Genomic DNA, 27698 nt, shown 5'->3' on the forward strand with positions numbered 1-27698 from the left:
GGGAAAGGGGGAGGGAAAGGTGGGTTAGCGAGAAATTGGTAAGGGGCACAAAGAATAATTACGGTTTGTAATAATGAATATGCTAATAGTAATTATTTGATCATCACATATTGTACACTAATGATAGTCAACACTGTACCCACATAATACGTATAATCAACTATGCTTCAATTAAAAAAAATAAGGTTATAAGTTAGTGTTTTCTGGATAGATATTATATCTATACTGTGCAGAAAGTGTATTTCCTAAGTATCAGTTACATTTTACACCTATTCACACACACACACAAACTCACACACACACACTGTGGTATTCACTTCGGCTGTGCATAGATATTCCAGGTCTTATTCTAGACACATGGTAGGTTTGCACGTTTGCCTTCTTTGATATTTGGATTAGGTATGTTCTATTTAGGTATACATTTGTCACTTTTGAGTCAGTGCTATGAGCATCAGTGTGTGAGTTATAATAGTGAATTTTGTCTGGTTTAGTGTCTGAGAAAACACAGGTCCGGATTGAGCTTCTATGAGCCTGGGTCCCTGAGTGTCTGTAAGGAGCAGAGACCCGACCCTCTGCCAGCTTCTGATGGACATTCAGCATGACAGAAATAAACCTTTATTGCTTTAAGCCACTGAGATTTTAGTTGGTTATTCCTGCAGCATACCCTAATCTCTCCTGTCATAAATAGGAATGATACACTCAATATAATAAGTGAGGAAAGTAAAAATAAGGATAAATGGGAAAAATTAATTTACACTAAACATGATAAAAATATTTCTGATACTTTGTGTATTTCACATAAAATGGAACAAATATTTAAGGTTAGTTCTCCTATATTATTATTTATGCTGACCTGTATTACAGTGACCAAATATCCCAAAATTTCCAGGGAACTTATGCTTTCAAACATTCTATTCTGTTTTTAGGCCATTTGTTTCTGTTTCTGGTTTGATACTCAATCTAAACTGCTGACTAAGTGATAACGATCATTTAAAAAGACTTTTTCTTGATTTTTCAACTAAGAGCACTTCACAAAATACCATTCGTGTGATAAATAGTCTTTGAGTGGTATGAAAATATTGATGATATATTAATGGCTTAGCTGTATTTTAAGAAAGAGATTTTCAATATACTAAAAACAGATTTTCCTGTTACAAGCCACCAATTTTACAGTTCAGAATACCCTCTTCTAAAGATCTTTACATGGCCCTTAGACCTAATCTGAACACTTAAGAATTGCAAATGTCCTCAATCCTTAAGGAGAATTTAGCTACCCTACTCTTTCTACAACTTTCTTAAAATATTTCTTGATTTGATCTCATTTAATTAAAAAAATTGAATCAAGGGGCCGGCCCGGTGGCGCACTGCTACAGTGCGCCGCTTGGGAGTGTGGTGGCGCTCCCGCCGAGGGTTCGGATCCCACATACAGACCAGTTCCCGCTCACTGGCTGAGCGAGGTGCGGGTGCAACGCTGAGGGTTGCGATCCCATTGCCGGTCCCAGTCCGGTACGGGCGCGACACTGAGGGTTGCGATCCATTGCCGGACACGAAGGAAGACAAAAAAAAGGAAAAAAAAAAAAAATTGAATCAAGAGATCACATGATCCTATACCCTGCTTTAGACAGAAGAATGTCCAAATTCATCAAGGACAACTAATTTTTAAGTATTTTAAAGCTCCTCAAAGACACAGACAGCATCATTTATTTGATTTAAAATCATAAACAGTATTTACTATTGCTTTCTTTCACCAATTTCTCCAATAATTTAATCACTTTAAGTGGCTCTTCTTCCTTTTCTTTGTCTAGCTACTTAACATTCTGATTTCGACATACATCTGACTTTGCAGAGAAGCCTTCCCTGATCCACTCTCAAACAAGATTAGATATTTTGTTAATACTCTCCTAACACTTCGTCCTTCTTGATAGCTTTCACTGTAATTATAATTATTTACTATAATTAATTGTTAATTATATAATTAATTGTTTAATGCTGTTTTCCCTGCTAACACATGAGCTCTGAGCATTAATTTAATGAATATTTATCAAACTATTTGAGTGCAAGGGACACAGTGAACAAAACCAACAAAGATCTATGCCCTCGTGGGGCTTACCTTCAGGTGGGAGTGAGGAGATGGAAAATAGACAATATAAATGAGTATATATTTTGGTGGATAATGAAAAGTGGTATGGAGAAAAGTGAAGCAGGAAAGGGGGATGCTGCAGTTTTAAATAGGGTTATTAAAGAAGGCCTTAAGGAGCTGATATTTCAGCAAAGAACTGAAGGATGTAAGGATGCATGGTACATAGCTATCAGGAGCAAGAGCTTTCCAGGCAGAGGGAATTGCCAGGGTAGAACATGCATGGAATGTTTGAGAAGCAGTAAAAAGGCCAGTTCCTGAGAGGTAAGGTGGAGGAGGCAGGAGAACATCCTGTAGGACTTTGTAGGTCATCATAAGAACTTTGGCTTTTACTCTGAATTAGATAGGAAGCCATTAGAGGGTCTTGAGCAGAGGAGAGATTGCTCTAGTTGTTGTGTTGAGAATAGAATGAAGTAGGGCAGGGGCAGAAAGAATAAGGAGGCTACTGCAATAATAGAATGATAATGGTGTCATGGACCAGGATAACAGTCAGATGACAGTGCAGAAAGTGAAAAGTAACAGGATTCTAGCTATATTGTGAAAGTAGGGCCAGGAAGATTTACTGACAGATTGGATTTGGGGTATGAAAGAAATAGAGGAGTCAAGGATGACTTCAGGGTTGTTCTGTGAGGCCACTGACCATGTCTTTAATTTCTACCACTTTATCCCCAATATATAGTGGGCAATAAATACATACTCATCACATTAACAACACGAAATAAGTATTATTAGTATAATTTCCAGTTTAAAGTTGAAGAAACTGAGGCAGAGAGAGTTGAGGTTATTCAACTTGTTCAAGATCACACAATTAGAAAGTGACTTTCCTTCCTTCCTACCTACTGTCATTCCTCCCTTCCTTCCCTTCTTCCTTCCTTCTTTTTTCTTTTGTTTTTAAAGATAAGATATTCTGTATGATCTTTGTAAGCTGATAGAAATATATAGTAAGGAGGGAAAAAGAAGACTGAGAAGAAGCACCAGTGAATTAGAAAGAAACCCCAGGTCTGGGGTTTTTGTTTCTTTTCTCTCTTTTTATTTCTTTATAATAATAATAATTATTATTATTATTATTTTGCTTCAAGCCGGTTTTTACTGTTCTTGGACATTTGTTGTTCCATGTATTCTTTAGAACAAGCTTTTAAAGGTTCTTCATAAATCTTGTTGGCATTTAGATTGGAATTGCCTTGATTTCTTTCTCACCTCCATTGCTTGCCTAGACTGTGGGGCAATAGCCTCTTAAGTGGTCTCCCTGCTTTTGCCCTTGCTCCTCCATCATTTATTCTAAACCCAGAAGCTAAGAGATCCTTTTTAAATGTAAGACAAATTATGGCATTTCTCTTTTCAAAATCTTCCATTTGCTTCCCAATTCACTCAGAGTCCTCATATGACCTATACATACCCTACACAGCTTGTCCCTGGTTACCGCTCTAATGTCATCACCTACAGCTCTCTCCCCTTCTCATTCCTCCCAGCCATGCTGTCCTCCTGCTGTTTCCACGATATTCCAGGCAAGTCCTGAAACTGAGATATCCCATCTCAAAGCCTTTGCCCTTGTTTATTCTTTTGGTTGAAAAGCTCTTCCCTCAGCTATCTGCATAGCTTTCCCCATTTCCTCTTTAGGTTCTTTGCTGAGATGTCTCCACAATAAAGCCTTTTATGAACACTTTATTTTAACTTGCAATTCTCCCCCATCTCATATATATATATTTCACTTACACGTTACTTACTTACATGTTAGTCTGTCTTTCTACTAGACTACTGGTTCAGTGAAAGAAAATGTTTTTGTAAATTTCGTCCACTCCTATATCCCCAGCATCTGCAAGAGTGCCTGATAAACAGTTCACTAAATAAATAGTTCAATAAATAATAAATATTTATTGAATAAATTAATGAAGGACAAAGTAAGGGAGGTCAACACTAGAGATCAACACTCATTACAAAGCTACTATAATTAAGATAGTGTGACACTGGCAAAGAGACAGATGATTTTTTGAAAGGCAGGTATTGCTAAGCAGTAAAACAATGATGGAGTAGTCAATAAATGGTAATAAGCCAAGTGATTTTCTATGTAAAATGAAATTGGATCTCAACCCACATCCCACACATAAAGCAACTCCAGATACATTAAAAACTTAAATATGGGAGATAAAGTATAAAACTCATTGATCACAACATAGAAGAATAATTTACTGAATGCTGACTGAGGGCCAGACACTATTTTAAGTCTGAAAATACAAAAGGAAAAGACAATCTACCAAAAGGAGTTCCCAGTACAGAGAAGAAAAACAGAGCTCAGCTCCACAAATATTTATTTGAGCACTTGGAAAAATCAGGGTGCAAAAAATGAATATTAAGTGGTAACTGTTCTCGTGGAACTTACAGTTTGATAATGCAATCTACTTCACCATTTTCTTACCAAAGTAAGCTCTATGAATCAATATATTACATTTTATTCTTAATGAGTATAATTATTTGATATCCTTCAAAGCAATTAGATAAGCAAAACAATTATTCCACCTGGGCTTTGAAAAATAAAAAAATTATTTTCTCTTTTTAAATGCATTTAAACATCCTTTGGTATTCAATCAACAGCCTATTGAAATTAGCACACACTATTAAAATTAACAGTTCTTATCTTTTAGGGTAACTTTTTGACTGGGTTTCTGCTTCTCTATCCCACTGCCAACAAAGAATTACAAATTGCCCTAAAGTTAAGGTCTAAACTTTCAAGTCTAGAGGATTCACATTCCAGTTTTCATTAAATGGCTGGGGCTTTTTCTCAAATTAGGTAGTTCCTATTAATCAAGGAAATTGATGGAAGTCCCTTCTCTGCTGTCATTCTAAACCTAAAATTTATAAAACATGGATGTTTCCCTGTTGTTCTATGCACACTTGATTAGTCAAAAAAACACTTTAGAATTGACACCTTCCTGTTAAGAAAATCATGATTCCCAATTTGGGAAGGGGAGGAAGAGGAGGAGAGAGATACCTTGAGTATATGTGCACCACCCATGACATAATATTCTCCTCTCACATTATAACGTGTCCCATGCCTCACAGATATCTTACTGTAATATCTTAATGTCTTAGATTGGGAGAAATTTTGTGTCTAAAACATAATAAAACATGAAGTAAATTTACATGGAAGTGAAAATACTTAACTTGTAGAATACACATTACAGTATTCTGTATTTTGTGATACTGTAAAAAATGCAAAATATTAATCAATATGGAAACACAAAAAGCAAAGATACTATGAAAGTTTTCTCACAGAGAGTTCTACTACAACAGGTTTGTGGTCCTCATGAAGCCCTTTATTCATTCTCCTGTCTTCTCCCAGATTTCCAAATAGAATAAATTACTCATTACAGTGGATTGAATAGTGTCCTCCCAAAGTATATATCAAATTGGAACCTCAGAATGTGACCTTATTTGAAAAAAGGCTCTCTGCAGATATAATTAAGGTAAGCATCTCAAGATGAAATCATCCTGGATTAATATATGCCCTAAATCCAATGACAGGTGTCTTTATAACAGAAAATGAAAAGACACACAGAGACACAGGGGAGAAGACCATGTGATACTGGAGTCAGAGATCGAAATTCTGCTACCACAAGCCAAGGAACACACCAGGAGCCACCAGAAGATAAAAAAGACAAACAAGGATTTTCCCCTACAGCCTTTGGAGAAAGTGTGGCCCTGCTGACACCTTGACTTCAGACTACTGGCCACAAATACATGAAAAAACAAATTACTGTTGTTTGAAGCCACCCAGTTTGTGGTAATTTTTTATGGTACCATAAGAAATTAATACACTCATTAAGTTGGTTCTTTTAGAAAACTGTTGAAAAAAATGTTTTTCTTCTAGCTTTTGGCTTCCTATGTGTACATTTCAATAATTAATTCCTATAAAAACATAAAACATAATTTGAACAGATAGAAGAATTTAAAATATCAAACCCCAAGCAACAAGTTCAAACTTTCAGATCATAAACCTAGGAAAAGTAATATACAATACTAATTGGCTCTTTTCACAGAATTTTCAAGTTCTTAGCCATATATTTCAATAAATACATTATTAAATTATGTAGATGATATTCTAGAAAATGTATAATCCCACTTGTTCGTTTACTACTGAATTTTGAATTAATGCCCCTTCTGTGATCTTTTGCATCTGCTCTTCCCCTTAACAATACGAACAAATTTCCATAATGTGTTGGGGAATACACGTCAAAGAAAACAGTTATATAATACTGCTTATGTTATTTTTAAGATCTTACATTTCTGAGACATACACCTCTTTGAGAAGATGATGAAAACTTTTTCCAGTTCAAAAAAATCTACATGCAAATTTATTACATAGAAAAATTTGTGTGCTATATCAGGGAAATTACAAATCCCTTCTTTTCCATCTACAGCTTCTATAATAGTCAAAAGACTCCCAGGTTAGAAACACCTACATTCAGGCAATTGTAGAGTGCTGATAGAAGTTCCATGGCTTTTCGGTGTTATGTATACTATTCAGATAAACTACCAGGTTTTTCTTTAGACCTTAAAATTACTTTGCCCAAAACAAGATTTGCAATGATATTAACAATGGTGCTTACTCTGGCAGCACATATTTTATAAGGGGAATGTTAATTAATATATTCTGAATGCCACTAAATAAATTTTCTTTAGAATATTAAGTTTTAAAATATTATTTTCATGTGCGTTAATTTATTATCTCTTTGGAACAAATGTTTCCAAAGGAGATTTTGAAGTGGAAGCATGGAAGAATGGGATTTAATACAGAAATCTGATTGACAGCAAATTGTCATGAAAACAGGACCTCCAAAAGTTAGGTATACCTAGTGGGGGGAAAATGTTCCCAATGAACTTGAATAAATACCTCATCAGTCATGAGGGTTGCAATTGATCTGCCAATTTCATGGTACTGTTGACTCTTTCCCAGGGGTCCCAGAAGAATGAACAAAAATCTGTAATTAAGAATAAAAAAGAAATGTTTCAAGGTAGAACTATAAAAATAATTTTAGTAGTACAGAATCACTCATCCCAAAGGAATTACTGAAAATTGGGATTTTGATGTGAAATACTCCCATAGTTTTTCACATTTTATTATTATTCTGAAACATTTTCCAATGATTGACTCTTATGCTTAAAATTCTTGAGGAGTGGGAATGTATGGTTATTTTTATCTCAGAGTTTCCCCATTTAGTTACCTGTACAGCCTATGAAGTTGTTATTGAGAGCTTTAAGGATTCTATAAATCCTTAGAGGAGAAAGTTGGGAAAAGTAAAATCTGATTAAATCTTTCTAAATTGGAAGTATAAGAATTCACTTGTATGAAAAATGAAGAACAGTTCAAAGGGAGAAAAAGGAAAGTAAGTAGTAAGTAGTATAAATAAAGAGAATATATGGTCAAAAAACAATAGGTGCATGTAAAATTTAAATTTACATTTTTATTAAATATAAAATTTAATTTTACGTTAAATATTAAATTACATAATTTTACTAAATAAAATTATAAATTTTATAAATACAATTTTTATTAAATATAAAAGGTTATTGTCAGGAATCAAAGAGCACTTAGGCAGAAGAAAATGGGGAGTTAATGATCTATTAATTCCAACTTTAGAGGAATGAAAATAAGAGCTGTACTATAATACATCTAAATTAGGTTGAAGGTCTGGCATATTTATCATTGTAACTGGTACTTTTAAAGAAATCTGTATATGCTCTAACTTTAGGGGATTGATAATTTCCCTGTCTCTGAAAAGGTCCATGCTTCAGGGAAATTGTGAAAATTAAAGAATGTCCAATATTCTGTAGTATCATTCTATGGTGTTAATTTGTTAAATGGTTTATGCTATTAAATATCAAGAATAATGACTTTATAAGGTGCACTGAAATAGTTACTATAATTCTATTCTTCATTTACTTATAAACTTTACAGATTGTACATGTTTTTAGATAAAGCATATCTTAGAGAATCTGACAATATTTTTTGTGCCAGTTGAAACTGAATCCAAATCAGTTTCTACCATATAGAAATGTCCACTATACATTTAAAAACAAAATTGTTTCATGTGATAGCAGATGCTTTATCAACTATACTTGTAAGAAATTTCCTAAGCTATGTACATCTTGCTATTGTTCAGGTTTCTATTCCATGGGTTATATATAAAGTAAATTTTTTGACATTTCTACTATGGGTTATCATTATATTCCTGGTGTGCCCTTTTGTCCTCCTATGAAAGGAAATTTGGAACCCTGAATGGCTTTCTTTATTGTTTGTGTAATCTACTTCCACTTTTCACCTTTCCTAAGTAATGTTGTCTTTTGAATCAGTCTTTACACAGATGCTCTATAGGGCTCCTAAATTTCCTCCGTTGTTCTCTACACATATTTTGCTATGTCAGTATGAAATGAGGTCACTTAAACCTGACAATTTTCAAAGTAAGGATATATAATCCCATTATGGCTTTTCTCTACTGGGAATTTTTTTTTCCTTTGAAATACAGAAACTATCACTGTCATAAATAGCCATCATTTACTGATAGTTCATCAGACACCTTCCTAAATGGTGGAACATGAATGCACTGCTTGGAAGACTGAAAAGGAATCAAACTGCTAAAATAATACCTCTACAATTTGTAAGTCTGACATTTTAAATCTGAATTCCAGATTCCCAGAAACTCTGGATAGGTTATAAGTTGTGCATAGAAAAATACAGCCTTAATCGTACAGTCAGAAGCCACTTTAATGTGTTCAGTTCACCCCTCCCTTTTTTCAATAAAAATTGGTGTGTATCAGAAATCTCAGTAGCCCTCAAACAGGATAAACAGAAACTTATTTCTGCAACCTGAATGGTAACCAGGTTGCTTCCTCAAACCACAGAATTAGACACAGGAACTTAAACACTGCATCCCATTCTAGTCAGTTGAGCTCTTAGAAAATGAGGCCTTCCTGGCTACACTATTCCATATTTCTGGAATATCTTATAAATAGTCAAAGCATGGAGTGATACAATCTGCTATGTTTTGAGTTAAGGCCACAGGTCCATAGAAGAAACATATTTTACAAACCCGGTGGCCACAGAACCTGAACTTTTCATTATGTTAACTTAGCTAAGGCATTCGATGTTTGGAAGAGGTGGCATACTAACAGCATCTGAGACAGCTGTAGCATCAAGTGAAGGGCCCCAGTGATGTGGGAAATGGGTCCCCAGGTAGATATGTTTTGCTATGAGAATAGGACGAGAGTAAAAGGCTATCTGCACATGAGAATCACATTTGATGGTGAAGCAAGGAAGGAAACAAGGCTCCCAGATAAATTGTTAGAAACCTAATGTGCTAGAGTTAATATTCTATTTTTTTTCTTTTTCTTTTTTCCACAATTTTAACCACGGACAGCTTTATATCTGTAAAATAGGGATAAATGATAATCAACATAAATCCGTTTGTATTATCCCTAAGCTGTTACTTCTTTTGTATAGTTAAATAAAACATAAGTTCCGTTTTTCAACTTAAATTTGATGCTACTATTAGTGAGTCTTCAGATCCCTGTGTGGGAGGCCTAGGATTGAAACACACAGTATATTTGATATGGCAGGGGCTTTCCTAATATGACACTCAAATGTATTTTGAAGATCTACTCATTCTAGCATAAGTCGAACATTGTAAACTGATCTTTTTGAGTTTGGCTGCACTCATATACAGGATCCTCTCTTTCTTTAGCACACAGTCTAATTTAATGTTTGAGAAAAGCCTGAAACTTTATCCCTTCTTTTACCAAAAATGTAAAAAAGAATCTGTACAGTTACATAGACAAGGGTACCTAGGGATGAGGAACAGGCATGTCTAAAATAAAACATAGAAGTTTGAGAGAGAGGAGAAAGTAGAGAGGAAAATAGAGAGAGAGGAAAAGATAGAATAATTTTTAAAGCACTCCTTTTCCCTCCCCAACAAACAAGAAGAAACAATCGTTTTGTGGATTACACATTAGTTTCTAATCAAAACTATATTTAATCCTCATTTTTTTCCCACAGAAAAAAAGTGGGTTAAAAAATGTAGAAGATGTTCTTATACTTTTTACCTGGTTGGGATTGGGACTTCAGCCAGTCCTTGAAGCAGTACAGCTGGAGACAACCTGACAAACGCAACTACAGTTCGATCCAAGAACTCTAGTTCCCCAACTAAGATGTTTGAAGCTTCAGCACCTGGAGGAATCTTTTTCATGAAATGCAGATCAACCTGACAGCATCACAAAGTAAATAAGGTAAATAAAAATTGGAAACGTCTGGTAAATCACATTCAGCATAGTACTTCACATATAGTAATCTGTCAATAAATAGAGTTTCAATAAATACACATAGGTAAATATCTCATTTACCGTTTTTCTATAATAACTTTTTTCATTACTTGTAGATTATTTTAATTTGTCATCAGTAAACTGAATTTTCCCCTTAAAATTTTAGGGGAAAAAAGTATATGTGGTCAATTAAATAAATATATTTTAAACCATACTTTAATTAGCATTTGCCAACAGATTTAACATTTTGATACTCCATTACCTAATTTTTGTACACAACACATTTTAATTAATTAATGCTCAAAACACACCTATGGGGGTACTTCAAAAAGTTCATGGAAAGATTAGTATTATCTTGTAATTCTATTTTTCCACAAACTTTTTGAAGTACCCTCATGTTTCAAAAGAAATATAAACATGTTTCTCTTTACAGTATAAATGATGACTTTAGCCTTTATCTTTATTCTAGTTCTATATTGTTCACATTCTATACTTGGCCTTATAATTCTTCAATTTTAGTTTCTCATCAGAGAATTTAGATATGACAAAGTAGAGAAAATAAGAACGGAAGTATTAACATTTGGAATTGCTGAACAGCTGTAGTTGAATTTTCGACATGAGATGTCTGTGACTGAAATGAATGCACAAAACAAAAGCAATCATTAACAAGAAGAAATGCTAAGAGTAAAGGGTGAAGTCTGAAAAATGAATGTAAAATATCCTTAAGAATAAATATCAACTTTTATGCATAGGACCTCAATGAAAACTAAGCAGTGGCTTTAAGGTAGATTTTTCAAGGTCTATTTCTTGTTTCTAAGTCATTTGAGTTGCTTTTTATGGAAATCTGTATTCAGGTGAATAAGTTTACCCACTCTAATAATTTGTTTTATTCTCTAATGTCAATAAAATGGGCATGGAAGATCTAAGTGTGAACAGCCAAGAGAGAGAGGAAAGAACTCTGGCAAATATGGATGAGGCAGAAAAGATTTTTATAGGCCAGTTAGTTCTTTTGCAGGTTTAATAATTTCAGAATATTTTTTCCAAGAAGTTTAAAATGAAAAAATTTAAAACTTTTAGAAGTAATTAGAAAATCCACAGTTATGCAGTAGTGACTACATTTAAACATGTTTCTTTCTGAAATCAAGACCTCAATACAGCTATTCAAAAGGTTTATAACTAATTAATCTTTCTGTAGGATAACAGTATCTAAAAACATAAAACCCAATATTGGAAGCATACATTTTATCACAGAATTAAATATTTAAAAAAGGCCGTACTCCATCAAAAATATTTTTAACTGATATTTTTTTTAAAGGAAGAATTATCTAACAAAGCAAAACCACCTATAAAAAGAAATACATGACAAATACCATAAATTCCAAAGTATTGAACCTACAAATATACTTTAAAATATAAATTTATAAGTTTACAAAGCACATACATCAGAATATTATATGATAAATATTTTGCTTTTGTAGACTCTAATCTTTTAATTTATAATTAACAAAAATATTTATTTACTTTAATAAGTAAGGTTAAATTTTATGAAATTTATTATGGTGTTTTTGTATTTATTTTTCTAGCTAGGAGAAATGTATACATTGAAAATGCTTTAAATTAGGAATGCTTTACATTTTCACTACAATGCAAAAATTACTGAGAAGGAAACAAAAGACTTCCCATATACTATTAACCCTGTGAGAAAAACATATAATCTTCCTAAGTTTCTCAGAGCCTAAAAGAATAAGCAATTAAGTTTTTTCTCCCCATGTAAAGAACAATGACACAATATTAATACACTGGAACAAATTTTAAAATGAGAAGATAGCTTTTTAAAAGATCTATAATTGATAATCAATATTTTAAACTGGTAATACCAGAAGTTTAAATTTCACCTAGAAAACTTTCTTTAAACTCATTTATTGTTTGACAAATGCCATAACCTTAACTATTAAAATCTGTTCCTCAAGCAGGTGGCAATTATACATATAACTGCTTTAAGATGAAGCTTAACTAAGTCAAGGTATACATAGTATGCTAATAGTATGCTAAAATAGTTTAATTTTACAAGAGGAAATACATGGCCTGTACACATGATGTTTTTAATTGAATAATACCTAATATATCATGGATATCTGTTATTTTGAAAAAAGCATTAAAATAAACAGAATTTAATTTCAGAATTGGCAAACTTATCTTTTGACTTAAATGTAATAAATTATAGTTATATAATAAATATCTGAGGTAGCCATTATTTTATACTCATTACAATATATTATTCTTGGATTAGCCATATATTTGGGGAGTAATAGATTATACAATATGTTACATAATTATATTATCATACATTATATATAGTTATATTTTATATTATTCCTATTTTTTGTATTTGTGTTACTATATAATTCGCAACGAACATTATCTGGCAATCTAACTACCTTTTAATATGATGAAAGAACACGTTTAAGGACCACAATTTAACCTTCTATAAAATTACAACTACCTAAAACAGCTCTGGGGATCTAGGTTGAATTACATCCCTAAAATAATCTTCAAGTGGACTGACACACTTGGAATAAACATGAAGAAATCCTGGAAGTTTCTGGCCCTCTGAACAAGACCTTGAAGGGATCAAACTATATTCTTCTAGGTCTGGATTTACACTCATGCCCTGTGCTCTTCTGACCCCACCTTTATGCTAAGAAGAGAAGGATTCCTTATTTGGGGCATTTGGTACTTAAGCTGGGGGTGAGAAAGAGTTACAACTCTAGGGAACAAGATTAGACAGAAGACTGTGATAGAACCAGAAATGTCTGGACAAGCTACACACTAAGAGTTGAAGGAAAAACAGATAGAAATTTAGGGACAAGGTTTAAGTTTTAAGCCCATTATAGAAAGTACAAGAAAATTAATTGGGATTATCCAGGGAGAAATGGTGTCTTGACACTAACTAGCCAGTGATCTTGAGCAGCTCTCTTAATATCTCTAGGATTAACCTTTCTCACTAACTAAAAAAAAGGTTTCCTGCAGTTTCTAGGGTTTAATAATCCAACTCTTCATAATATGTTTTACACATTGAAGACAGATGTGGAAGATAGTTCTTTCTACACAGAAAATTATATAAAGTATTCTTTGGGTCATTTGAAATTTAAAAAAAACACCACCATCATAAAATAGCTATCTTCTACTGTAAGTTTAAAAAACAGAGACATATAATATTTTATTACATTTGTTTTTGAAAAGCATTGTTGGGAAAATAGAGCAATTTGGTCAGACTCCCCTCACCTCAGAGCCTGTTCAGGGTGGTTAAGTAAACATTGTGTGGGTGGATTGAGTGCCGCTGGCACAGTGCTGCTTTGGCTGGTGTTTTACTGCCTCCAGCACCCGCCCTGCATGGCCATGTTTTTCCAGACCTGAAGCTTCCAAGGATGGTGTGGCTGGTTACCTAGCTCACAGACCTGCGTGAAGGGGTCTGGTGACCCAGCATGGCATGTGAAGGGTTTGTGACCCAGTCTGTGAATGGGCTAGAGGGGTCTGGGAGCTCCAGACCCAACCCTAGCTCAACCATTGGCCCAGTCGGTACAGGATTACCGGCAGGTAAAAGAGCTGTGACAACTAGCATGGTTGCCTAGCTTTAAAATTGGCATTATGAACAGGATTAAGAGCTAGACAATTGGTTCTGTGATGATTCCAGACCTTAGCCATAGCTTAGCCTAGCCAGACAAGCATTATGAGAAGCTAAAACCTTACAGTTCAGATTATATTTTAAATCATTCCTTAAATGAATAAGGTTGATGGGCATAACCACCGGAAGGGTTAAAAGTATGTAGATTGAATGTGATAGGATATATGAGAGAGAGTATGTCAAAAAGTTTGTGGAAAACTAGAACTAAAAGATAATATAAATCTTTCCATGAAGTTTTGAAGAATCAAATCACATGAAATAAATCAAGACCTTTTTTTTCTTAACATTTCAAAATTCTACTGAGGTTTGGAATCTTCATATTAAAACAAAATATTTAAAAGGACAAAATAACTTGGAGGCTAGACGAGCTTGGATAAATTCACTACCAAACTGAAAGTATCAGGCTGAAAAAAAAAAATCTTAACTCACACACCTGCAAAATCTGGCACTAAAATTTGTTTCCATAGAGATGGTTACAACTGTTCTTTCCAACCTCTACTTCTCTGCCCTCCCAGGTTATAAAGAAGTGTTACTCATTTTTCTTTAATTCGAAAACTAAAGGCTTAAATTATTTTGAATCTTGAAGGATTCATTCAACAAACACATCTCAAACACTATCCAAAGCACTAAAGATCCAGTAGAGACCAAAACATATTAAATTCTGGTTTGGTATTTATTTTTGACACTATCATTTCCACTAATATCAATGATGACAATAATAACAGTAGCCACCTTTTATTGAGCATTTACTATATGCCCAGTACTCTATCAAAGCTCTTTCTTTATATTATCTCATTAAATCTTCACAACAAACTAAAATAGGTATTATTATTCTTACTTTACAAGTGAGAAGGCTAAAGTTTAGAGAACTTCTCCAAGATCAGCTACTCTATAAATGCTTGAATCAGGATTCAAGATCTCATGCTCTTTCTCAAAAGCCACGTTCTTTCCAATGTCCCATGCTATGGACAAAAGACTGAGAAATACAGATGGCTGGCACTAAGCAAAGGGTTCTAAAAATTTAACTTGCTTATTAAAAGATGGAATGGGCCAGTGAATGAAAGTGCAATGAGGAAGAAAAAAGTTAATGGAAAGAAAAATCTATTTTTCACTCTTCTATAGTTTTAATTGTTTGGGGGGACCTGAAGATGAGACTACTGTCTCTAATTGGCAATCTTCATTTTCTTTCATATGTGATGAAGTATTATTGAACGGTGCCAAGATAGGTCAACAAGTAAAAGCAAAATGATATGGAGATGTAAAAATCAGTGTATAAGGGTTATATTATTTTTAAAAAGTTACAAAGCAATTTGTTTGAAAGGATGAGCTATGTGGTTTATAAGCATTGTTTTTGAGAATGTTAAATATGCCCTTGTTATACTGTTAATACTTGCATAAATAAGTAAGCAATTTTTTATGTCATTGCTTTTAAAATATTGTTTCAAATGAAAAACACCAGAAATTAAAATGTATGGCAGTTTGTGACAATTTTATTCTGACTTGCAGATGAATGAAAATGTAATGATTTAAAAAGATAACTTTAGAGTGGCAGATGACATACATTTGAACTGGCTCAATATTTGAATCACATGCCTCCATACAGTGAAATGAGCTTTGAACCACTGTAGAAATATAGCCCAAGTCAGCCCTCACCTCTCTCTCTTGCTGGTGTGGAGGTCCTTTTTCATGTCTTTGTTTCATCCCACACGGACTAGTATGCCCCTTTTGTTGGCCTCCCAGTCCCTGCACGCATAATTAACAGACTTAAGCTGGTACACCATGCTGCCACGGAGACTCCGCCAGGCACCAGAGGGAGAACATGCACATAACTAGACTTAGATAATTTAGGCACTGGCAAAGGGATTTTGAAACAGACCTAAGAAGCTGATCACTATTAATTTTTTCAGAACCTTGATTAAGGCTACTTCCTGTACTGCTGCCTACCATTCCTACCTCCTCCCACTGTTACAATCAGTGCTAAGAGCTTTATAAAATATTATTCTGAGTTATTACTGTTTCAGCCACTCAGATAAAGAGAATTGTTGGCCCTCCCAATTTTGGGCCAATATTGAAACTTCTCCTTTTTTCTATTTAACTCTGAGTTTGCCATAGCTTACAACGGACATATGCAACATCAGGAATTTGCTAACCAAAAGCACATTATTTTCATTGACTAATCATTTTCTTAGAATACATTCAAGTAAATGATTTCATTCAAATTGTCTCCAATTAGATGTATCCCTCAACATAGTCAGTCCTTAGCATGTTATTCAAAACTCAGCTCAGTTTTACTATATCCTTCTAGGATTTCCTTACACTAATGCCTTTCTCTGAATTACAATGACAATGAAGCTTTATATTATGTGACTTGCTTTTCCACAAATAAAGGAAAAGTTATTTTGAAAAAAAAATTAGCAAAAGTTTTTAAATGAAAGATTAAACTTTTGTTAAATTCCCTGTCAAGTCCATTTATTCTTTTCGTTAGAAGAGATACATTATATCAAGTGGCTGAAACCCGAAGATTATGTACAAAACTTACACATTTAGTTTTCTGAATAAGCAAAATGTTAAATGTAGACTTAATACTAACATTATCAACAACAATGTCAAGCTTTCACTAAGAAACAGAAAAGTGCATGCAAAAGATTTTGTTAATGCCTCTTACAATGGGTAGTAAATCTAGTAGTGATTTAGCAACTTACTTAGATGAAAGGGAGAAAAACTTACCTTGCTAAAGTCAACAGTGCTGTTTTCTCTGCTAACATCATTTTTATTTTCAACACAGGCTGGAGCAGACTGAGGAGAAACAACCTGACCTGCTAAAAGAGATTGTTATTACAGAATACAAACAATTACTTACATAGTTCTAGACATATTGAGTGAAATATGAGCTTCAATTAAACTAGACTAACACAGGTTTCTTAATGAGTTTATGATATAAGCATTAAGGGGCAATATAAATACAGCTATATCAATACAAAAATTCTTGTTTATCAGTTACAGATAGAAATGGGAGAATTCAGTCAAGAAAATTTAAGCTAATTCTTGATTAAAACTCTAAAAGGTTATTCTCTATCAAGAGAGATCACCTTCAAAAATATCCAAACCTAACTATGATTTTGAAACATCATTTATTTCTAAATTTCAGCCAAAACTAGTAGTACACATATAAAAAAGACAAGACAGACATCTATTAAAATTTAAGCTCAAATTGAATAATTTAAAAAGTAAAGCTTAAAAGAAATTACTATTTATCTGAAAATTATACAGCATATTTCTAACACCTAAAAAGCCAAATTGATGAAGACAGTTTATTTGGCAATAACTTTTAGAGATTTCTATATGAGGTGGTCAGTTATAAATACCTTTTTTCTACACAGTATGAACACTGTAAATATGATTTTATGGCTGTGGCTATTTGACTATGTAAGCATACCGATTTTGGTCTATGATACAAGAAAAGATCAAAAACTTGAATTGTATTCATTTCCCATTAACACTAATCAAACTTAATTATTTTGTAGCTCTTTTCCCCCTTATAGACAAGATAATGATAGTAGTTAAGTGGATAGAAGAGCTTGGATTGTGACAATAGCTAGAAAAGGTTAAATTCCATCATTCACTAAATATGAAACATTCCTTGCAATCACAGCAATCACAGGTAATCTGAAATCTGTCCATAATTAGCAATCAAATGATAAAAATGAACAGGATTGACTTGACTTCATATTTAGTGAATGAGAGAATTTAACCTTTTCTAGCCATCTTCACTTTTTACTTTTGCTGTGACTTGAGTAAGGACAATCCAACTTTGAAGCCTACACTATTTTTATGATCGTTAACTCAGTTACTCCAGAATACTGCTGTTATTCTCATCAGTCTTAGACATTGGAAACACTGTCTCTGCCTAGCTCTTCTCTATGCCTGTCTAAATCCCAATTTTATTCAGAGTTCACACTTGGTCTCATCTTCTCCAATTACTACAGTCTGTCTGAACTTCTCTAACCTCCTCGTAAATATATAAAAACAAAAACAAAAACAGAAACAAAAAAACCTTTTCTTTAAATTATCTTAAGAAAAAAGGAAAGAAAGAAACCACTACAATAATACATCGATTGAACTTTTAGAAGGAAGGAACAGACCTGTGGTCACTAGACATGGGAAGGGGTGAGGGGGAGGGAGATTAGGGAGAAATTGGCTAACGGACACAAAGAATAATTACAATTTGCGGTGATGAACATGCTAATAATACTAATTTGATCATCACATATTGTACACAAATACTGATAGTCAACTCTGTATCCCATAAATATGAATAATTAATTTTTTCAACTGTAAATAAATGAATAAATTCTCTCCCAAAGCCCACTTATTCTTTGTTACCTAGAAATCACTGTGTGATTAAAAACACTATTTACTTTCAAAAATTAATATAATTTTGCTTTTCAGACTATCAAGCCCTTCAGACAGCAGTTTCTTATTAATAGGTACAATTTTTTATGGTTTAAAATTGTTATATTGCCAGAAAGTAATAGGCTTAAGATTCTTCTAGAATTTAAACATTTATTGGCTTTCACAAAACAAAATACAATAATACATTTGGCGAAGATTAAAATAAAATGACTTTTAAAAGCAAATTTACCTCTAAACCATGTACACAAAATCTGTTTATAGCATATTCTAGGGAAATACATTAACTTCAGAGAAATGTCTGACAAGCTACATAAATTATTTTCATTCTCCCATTTCTAACTGCAATGTGCAGCTATGACTGTGAACTGTTCATTAGCAGATATTCGGTCTACCATTCTCAAAATAATAACTGTAATTTTAAAAAAACCGTTTACATAATGCATTTGTGCTACTAACAGATGTCTTCAATCACCAGTTTCACATCATTTTTCCGTATTTTCATGAATTAGAACATTAGATATATTTAAGAATAAATTTATTGAATGTCCTGTAAAATTGAGTGGTGAGATTCAAGTCATGGAAAAATTAAATAAGCATATATCTGCTTTCTTACAATAATTTATTTCATGTGGTATAAAACTACATGGAAGAACAATTATTTAAAACTATCAGCAAACACATACAAAAAGATAATCAACTCAGAGCAAAATCATGAACTTTGAAGAGACTGAATTGGATAGAAAATACGCTGGAACTTAAAACTTGAACAAATTGGATAGCTTATGTTTTAAGCAGAACATTTCCAATATTACCTTCAGTTCATACAATTGTTTAAGACATTGGCATTTATATTTTCTCTTGTAAATAACTGTAACAATTAATATTATATGTAATAATCACAATTATCAATATATTTGAGATTTATTTCTATGCTATTCTTTTCCTAAAATGATTAAACTGTTACTTTATTATCTGATAAAGTTGATAATCAGAAAGGGATTTAGAAACTATTTTCTTTGAATATTTTAAGTGATATTGATAATGACCTAGTTGAGAGCATTTAACTAACAGGAGACATGCAAGATGATAGTAAATTCCTTGCTAGCTCTAGGTTCTAGATACCTGCATAGAATATCTGCTAATGCAGAAATAAAACATAAAGGCTACCAGCATGTCAGATAGGAACATAAACCACACATTTTACCTCTTTTACATTTCAGAGTAGCAGTTAAATAATAGAAGTAAATATTAGTAGTTAAATAAATTTAATCACATAAAATGTCCTGCAAAGTTTAAAGAGCATTTCAAATCTTGGTATTATTTATAAAAACATACATTAATTTGTTAAAATAAAATAACACATTAAATGTGTATAACTTCAAGGCAGTTTTGACAACTTGGCAGGATACCAAAAAATTTATGGGTATTATTTAAATATTAAACTAACAAGTTTGGTTTGGATTATTTTTAAAAAATAGAAGCCTTTAAACAAAGCTTAAAATTTTATTCAGCATATATATAAAACCAAAATTTACATATGAATTATAGTCCATAGAACAACTGGAAATCTCATAAATTAAAAGTATTTTTATAATCCTGTTATCAATTACAACTCTTATCTGTCTAAATACTTATTTCTTTAGGTTATTCCAATTATTGCCACCTTTCAGAAGATGATGGGCTTGGATTTCAAAATGAATTTCATTAACACAAATATATAAGAAGGACCAATAAATTTAGGTTTTGAGAGGACATCTCTTATTTTCTTGCTATGTCTAAGGAAATAGTAGTTCACGGAATGCCAATTTGGGTGTACAGAATGTTACCTTCAACCAGAACTGAATACGTTTCTGAATAGAACAACAAAGAATTTGCTAGAATATTTTTCCCTCTAGGACAAAATAATATGAAGTTAAGATTTATCACTCACATATGTGTGGAGGCTTTATGAATGCTAATTGTATATGATAATTTTTCTATCACTATGTCATAATGCTTGCAAACATAAATGCTTTTTCCTATTTCTTCATATTACTTTGATAATTGTCCATATTAATATTTTCTCTAAGTGAATGTCATTACAATGTTTAATTATCTCTGTTATTATAACATCTAAATAATTTGGAGGAATGAATGTGACTATGAAAAAAGACATTTTATTAACTCAGCAAGCTTATGACATTCAGGAGAAATTATTCAAAAACTGATAAAAAGTGGTTATCATTAAATTAACTGGTGTCTGTGACAATGTAAATGTAAGCATTTGGGAAATTTAACATCATCCTTCTCTATCACACACATTTATTTTCTGACCTATTAAACTCAAAGAGTTATTCATCTTAAATCTAAAATTCTAACATTTGTTTTACACCTTATCATACAGTGCATAGTGTTCATATTAGCCCCTGTTTTTATTTGTTTTCTTTGAGTCATGAACTCATTTTTTTCTCTGGACCTCCATGTAGGGATCATATATCAGTCAGATAAAAAATTATCATAGACCACGTATTTTTCTAGGCTAGATTATAAAATATGTGGGATAAGCATAGGAGAAAATTGAGAATAATTCAATGACTACTAACTACAAAATGGAAGCCCTGCTTTTCTGCTTGCTACCATAAAGTTTTCACTAAGTTTACTGTGAGACTGGCATAATCATTTTTTTCATCATAAAGTTGTGGGGGTGGAACATGAGATGACATCAAAAGTATTGTTTCATAACTTTAAGTAATATTAGTATCATTATTGAGGCAACTGTCAGCATGCTTTCAAAAATCTGTTAAATATTATATTAACTCATTTAAGTCTTTTAGTTCTCTTCTTCTTTAAGTAAATTATGTATATAAGTATTGTAAAATAGCAGCTTTCAAATTTCTATTTGGCCAAATTGAAATCAATAGAATAATATATTTTTAAGTGTATCATTATTTGCTACTGCTTAATTCACTGTAAATCATAGGTACTAGAAGGAAACTGGGATGAAGACATGGAAGTACATTACTATAAACCTAGAGACCAAGCTGGTTTACACTACCTCAGAAACCTTCAACGCATTTAGAGTACCCAAAGGGTAGGAGATGAGGGAGGTACAGAGATGAGATGAGCCTGTTAGAGACAGACACAAGACAGAGCAAAATAAAGAAATATAAAGATGAATGACAAAGTTACATACATGTGTAACAATACATTTATTCATGGGAATAGAAACATGAAGAAAGAAAGGCTAAATATTTAGAAAATGTTGATTAGGTGAGCTATACTTCAAAAACATAAAAATATGTACATAATTAAACTTGGAGAAAAATTAGTATGCCTGAAAATAATTAATGTAATATAAGAAATAACAAATTTAAACACATCACACTAGAAATATGTTTGCTCTTAAGCTCTAGTCTTGACATTCCAAAACTCAGTAATGACAAGCCTCTGAACAGACCCATCAATTGTCAACAATGTCATCTTCAACAATTGTCAACATCATATTAACTTTCTTGGACCAATGGAAAAAATATCATCTTTATATTAAATAATGTTTCATTCTTTCATCTACATGAATCTTTTAATGTTTTTTCTTAAGCAATTCTAAGAATTATTATTCTAGCCTTATTTTTTTCTTCAAAGATAGAACATTATGAGGAATAAATTTTAAACTCTGGATATCTTATTTAGGAGACCACAATATTTGAAAGACAAGAAAGCATATAAATATCTAAATACATAAAAACATCATGCATCCGAAAATAAAAAGTACAGCATTTGTTAAAAAAAAGTGATTATAAGACAATAAACCTAATTTCCAAAAACATAAATAAAAACCATTCACAATACATATGTCTACATTGCTTTAAGGTCTGGAATCTAAACAGGCATAAAGAGTAAGCTCATATTCCATCCTTCCAAATCTAAATATTCTCCAGTAACCTGTGGCTTTGAGCAGTAAGTTAGAGACATTCTGCTCTGTAATTCCTTTTGAGATCTTAAATAAAAGGTACAACTGGAAAATATTCGAATTAGGAGGGAGAAAATATACGTGAAGTTAGGAATTATTAGTAAAGAACAGAGTGAAATGAAGGCACCCTATAACTTGTTTCCTTTCCTAAAGGAAACTGATAGTCCCAAATTATTTTTTTAAATATAAAGGTAATTACAAGGACAACAATACTCTATAATAGATTTGTATCCAAATGTCTCACAAATGTAATTGAATGCATGACCTAAATGATAAATACAAATACTGAGGTATTTTGCATGCTAAAATCAGTTAACACAAAAGTCTCATTTTTATTTTTAGAAAATCTTTCTAATTTCAAGGAATTATTTGAATAATTTCGATACATTCATTTTGAGTACTTTTCACCCATTCCCTTTTCGGGGTTCTAATGTCAAAGTAGGTAATATGTTCCTCTTATTTTTGCTGTTTTGCCAAATGTAACTGTCACTTTTTATTAAAACATCAGAATCAGGCATCTAATTGTCACAGTTTTGATGCTTAATGAAAAGTGAAAGTTAAACACAGCATGGTGGTATTAAAAATGCATGGTGAAAGCATAGCAGCCTGCGTCTTAGCCCTGAAGAGAACGTTCAGAATACCAAGAAAAAAATTACACAAAAGAATAAACTAGAGTATTTGGAGGTGGACAAATTATCACAAGTCACTAAAACAGGTATAAACAAAAGAGTGTGGACTTGGGAAGGAAAAGAACAGGAAATACACTAAATTGTTAATCTAATCTGTAAAATGAGGATGGTCCATATTCCAAATATAGTGTCTGAATGTTTAACCCTTGGGATTACTACCAAGGTAGCATGCTTAAGGAACAGGTCAATTAAGGAATGAGAAACCTTATTCTATATGACTTTTTTAGACTTCTTTACATAAGTATCAGTTTGTACTTGAGAGAATTTCAATTGTTTTGCCTCTAAAGTACAAGCACATTAAACAAGGGAAGGGGACTTATTTCTATCCCTATGCTTGGGAAGAAAAATGTGTTCTGTTTCCAAGTTCCTAGAAAATCCTTGTTTGATTTAATTCCTATTCTATAAACTTAAAAGAAGAACATCGATCTTTTCATATGAAATATTTTACCAAAGAGTTTTTTTTAAATAATGAGAATATTATTGTTACCCTTTTGAATGTTTTGAAATCCTTCTGCATCTATCTGTACTATTGCACAAAAATTTAAATCTCTATTGCATATTTTGAACAGAATATCAAATTTATATTTATGGCTATAAATTACAATTTGTTTATCTAGAGTTTGCCAGTGTTTGGAGTTCATAAGTCGATTGAGAACCTTAGCAGTAAAGGTCTTTCGCACTTTTTTTCACTTCTGGGTGGGAGATTTATTTCTAAATTGTTGAAGTTTATACATATTTTCAGAATTCTCAACACACATAATTATTCAAAGTGTGCAAGGAAGCAAAACAGAATCATAAGGAGGTGTTATAAGCCTAGGCTTAGAAAACCACTTCTGACAGCATATCTACAACAATACTTAATTAGGTAAATGAATCTTATTAGACATGTTTCCAAGTTTTTATTACTCTAACTTATGCCTTGCAAAGATCTGTATATGTTCATAAAAAGGCTGATTGTACAGATGGTGACAGAATCACTTCAGAACCACTCAGATTCTAGTTTTCAGGAAAACTAAGTCATTTCCTGAATAAGACAAAAAGCAGGCTCTCAGAAAACCTTATATCTATATGTACCTATATGTAGACTTGTGATTCCCAGCTATAATTCTATCATCTCCTCTTCTGTTTAAAGCAGTAACAACCAGTGTGTCTAGGTTTGCATGACATTACAGTAACTGGTTAATCCAGTAAATTCCATAACCTCGTCCATAAATGAACAAACAAACAAAAAAAAAACAATAAAATTATCTATACAGTAAACATTATCCCCAATGAAATTAGAGGTATAAATTGTACCTAGTTCACAGTCCAACATTTTTGCCTCTAAGAAACACATATCTTTCCTACAAACATATATCTTATTGCCTGATTTCCAGTAAAAAAAAATGAAATGAAGACAAAAGTTTATTTTTATATAATGTATTTGCATTCTTCAAGAGTTAGTCCATAGGTATATTAGAATAAGTTTTCTGGAATCATTTAGAGATAAGCCCCTAGTCAAAATCAGTAAATATCTGTGTTTGTTTTCTTAACATCACCGTACCAAATAAATACTAGCATTGTAAGCATAACGAAAGCAGTACATTTATAATACACCTGTCAGATCATAAAAGCTTCAAGTTTTATAATTTTTATGTATCACATACTTTAAATCAAATTGTGATTTAGAATATAAATATATTTTAAATATATGATTTGGTTTATAGCAAGTTATACATCCTCAAAACATTCAGTGGGATCTACAAATACAAGTTGGTACATACCATAAAGTACTCATAACTCTTTTAGTGAACTTTATATACACACAACTGTAGATTCTTCCATGTAAAAACAATGACTTATATTGTCATTGAAAGGTCTTAAAAACAAACAAGAATTTCAAAAGTAATTTTGCCATTAAGAATTTGTTCTATATCCTGAGACAAAATTACACCCAATCATCTTCGTCTATTTAATAAAGCATTTCTTCTATATTTGCTTATGTATATTTGATTCAATAGTATGAAAACTGATAAAATTCTGATATGAATGGAGAAAACTTACTTTCCTACATTTGTATTTAAGGCAGCTCTGAAGCTTTTGAAAATAGGAGTGAAATTACATGATATCCCATGCTGTCAATACATGTGCTTCAGTCCATTTGTGGAAATCAGTGTTTCCAGTAAAGCATTTGAAAATGCTTTTCATTAATTTTTATCTTTGAGAACTAGAAACTTTTATAGCTGATTTTTTAATTACAAATTCATATCATCTTCATGGTAACTTCATTTTCCTTCATGAGACTGATGGAAAGGATGAATGATAACAATATATTCCTTAGCAACTTTCTTAGTGTAAATGATGAAGGGTTAAATTGATGCAAGGGAAAAACAAAAAATATAGGAAGGATAAAACAGTGTGAAGCATAAAACATAGTAAGTCATGACTGCCAGAAAATGATGGTGTCATCTATGTTGGTATGTGAGGGCGGTACGTGGATTGGCTTCAACGTGGATGTTGAAGATGCCACACTGCAAACAGCAATAGGCCATGAACTGGAATGGGGCTTAATATATGTACAGCCACAAGCAATGCACTCGTCAGTCTTTGCAATCCTTCTCTCTAATGGGATTTGCTGACTGTGAGCAACATGAAGCCAATATCTTTTTTCCATAAACACTATATGGTGATCATTATTCATTTTAACTAAAAGACCCTAAGTCAAAGCATTGAATGATATTCTCAAGCTATGAGACATACTAGAACCTTGTTTAGGATGCAATAGATGCTCAGTTTATGTTTGATACATTCAAATCTAAGAGTTCTTATTAAATATAAGGGGTTTATTTTGCATTTTTTTATGAATCTTTCAGAAAACAAATGTTTTCTTAAGGTTTCCATAATTTTAAGCTTGATAATAAGACTGTATATGCATATGAAAAGAAATATTTCTCCTTACAATCTGAATTTCAATAAATAATTTTCAAATAAAATATATTTTAAAGAATTTAGAAGCACTTGATATTCCAGAAAACTATAGTAGCTATAAAAAGCATAATATAGAAACATTTACCATTTTTATCCATGGAATTTGGTTCTGACTGTTTCTTGCCGATATCAGCAAAGGAACGAACAATGGGAATCCTGTTGGTGAGTTTCTTCTGATTCTGGTGGTGATGCTGTTTCATCAGTGCCTCGTGGACCCTGTGGCGTACATCTTCATTCAGCTGACCCGAGCTCACTTGTTGGTCAAGGACCATATCTAAAGAGGGAAGGCAGGAAGATGAGCACAGCTTTCCCATTATTCATGTTTCTTCTTTAAGTGAGCAAAAGTCCATCTATGAAAATCTTAGGAGGCCTAGGCAGCTATCTAATTGCCTACATTTGGAGAGTAAACAATTCTTTCACATTAATATAAAGTTAGCCCTTTCTCAAACTTTTCCTTAAAAATGTATTTAAATTAGAAAGATCTATAACTGCAAAACAAAGAAGAGAAAGGGAGATTTCAGAAAGCTATAATTAAGCAGATTGATATTTACCACACATAGTGTCTGAAATGCCAGTAAAATAAGTGTGAGTAAAGGCATTTTAAGTTTCTTAGTACTATAAAGGTCACCTCAATAAACCTCAGTGTAATTAATCTGCTTTTAGATGATAAAATATTAACTTTAGTTGGTTTTTTGAGGCACTAACTCCTTATGTAAAGCAGATCACAACGAACTTCCTTCCACTGCCCTATTGTGCACACTGAAGGTTTCAAAATTAGCAGAATTCTTCCTTACAAATGATGTTTTCCTTCAGTGTGAAAGGGAAATGGACTAGGGAAACAGACTTACATCACTCTACCATATTCTAGCTGCGTGATCTTGCAAAGTTGAATAACCTCAGTGTCCCTATTTGTGAGATGGTCCCTATCTCATATGCCATTGCCAGGATTAATGCACTTATTTGAATATTGAGGCCATCAGTAAATATTTCCCAGTACAGGATTTTCTTTGCAATTTCCCTTACATATGTTGAGGGTCCCTGGTTTAAAATTTATAGGGGTCTCATATTTTTAATAGTATGAGGGTAATGCAAAAAGTTCTTTGGAAGGTTCATATTCAATTTTTCCACAAACTTGTTAAAGTACCTTCATATGTTAAGTAGAAACAAAGTTGGGCTTATCAGTAACAGAAAATCCAAATCACACTAGCAAAAATGATTAACTTTATTGGCTCACATAACAGAAAGAACAGTGTTAGGTTGGCTTTAATATTTCTCTGTTATCCTTTCAGCTTCCTCTTCCTCTAGGTGTAAGCTTTAACCTCAGGTTGATTTTCCTTATGGTCATAAGCTGGCTGCCAGCAGCAACAAGGAAATGTATGAGGGGTCTTCCAAAAGTTTATAGAAGGATTTATATTACCTTTTAATTCAATTTTTCATGAACTTCCTGAAGTACCTTCTTATGTATTTGTTCACATCCAGCAAGATATAGATTGGCTTTTTGCAACTTTCTCTTAAAAGATAAGTTCCCCCCCCCCCCCCCCCCCCCCA

The 27698-nt window shown here is 32.5% G+C and overlaps 1 protein-coding gene across 7 annotated transcripts in view; it reads right to left on the minus strand.

Annotated features, from left to right (window-relative positions):
- Positions 1 to 27698, minus strand: part of SLC4A10 (solute carrier family 4, sodium bicarbonate transporter, member 10) — a 356167-nt gene that overhangs the window by 97601 nt on the left and 230868 nt on the right. For 2 of the 7 annotated variants that reach the window (XM_008587567.1, XM_008586274.1), the window contains exons 6-10: positions 26236 to 26424; positions 16860 to 16951; positions 15786 to 15875; positions 10232 to 10389; positions 7026 to 7113 (exon numbers count right to left, since the gene is read on the minus strand). In XM_008587567.1, the coding sequence (XP_008585789.1) occupies positions 7026 to 7113; positions 10232 to 10389; positions 15786 to 15875; positions 16860 to 16951; positions 26236 to 26424 (617 nt within the window). The remainder of the gene's footprint in view (positions 1 to 7025; positions 7114 to 10231; positions 10390 to 15785; positions 15876 to 16859; positions 16952 to 26235; positions 26425 to 27698) is intronic. The other 5 variants (XM_008586898.1, XM_008588234.1, XM_008590142.1 and 2 more) reach the window with 3 other exon arrangements.

This window comes from Galeopterus variegatus, unplaced genomic scaffold (assembly GCF_000696425.1).
Source record: "Galeopterus variegatus unplaced genomic scaffold, G_variegatus-3.0.2 Scaffold1, whole genome shotgun sequence".
NCBI classification, from domain to species: domain Eukaryota; kingdom Metazoa; phylum Chordata; class Mammalia; order Dermoptera; family Cynocephalidae; genus Galeopterus; species Galeopterus variegatus.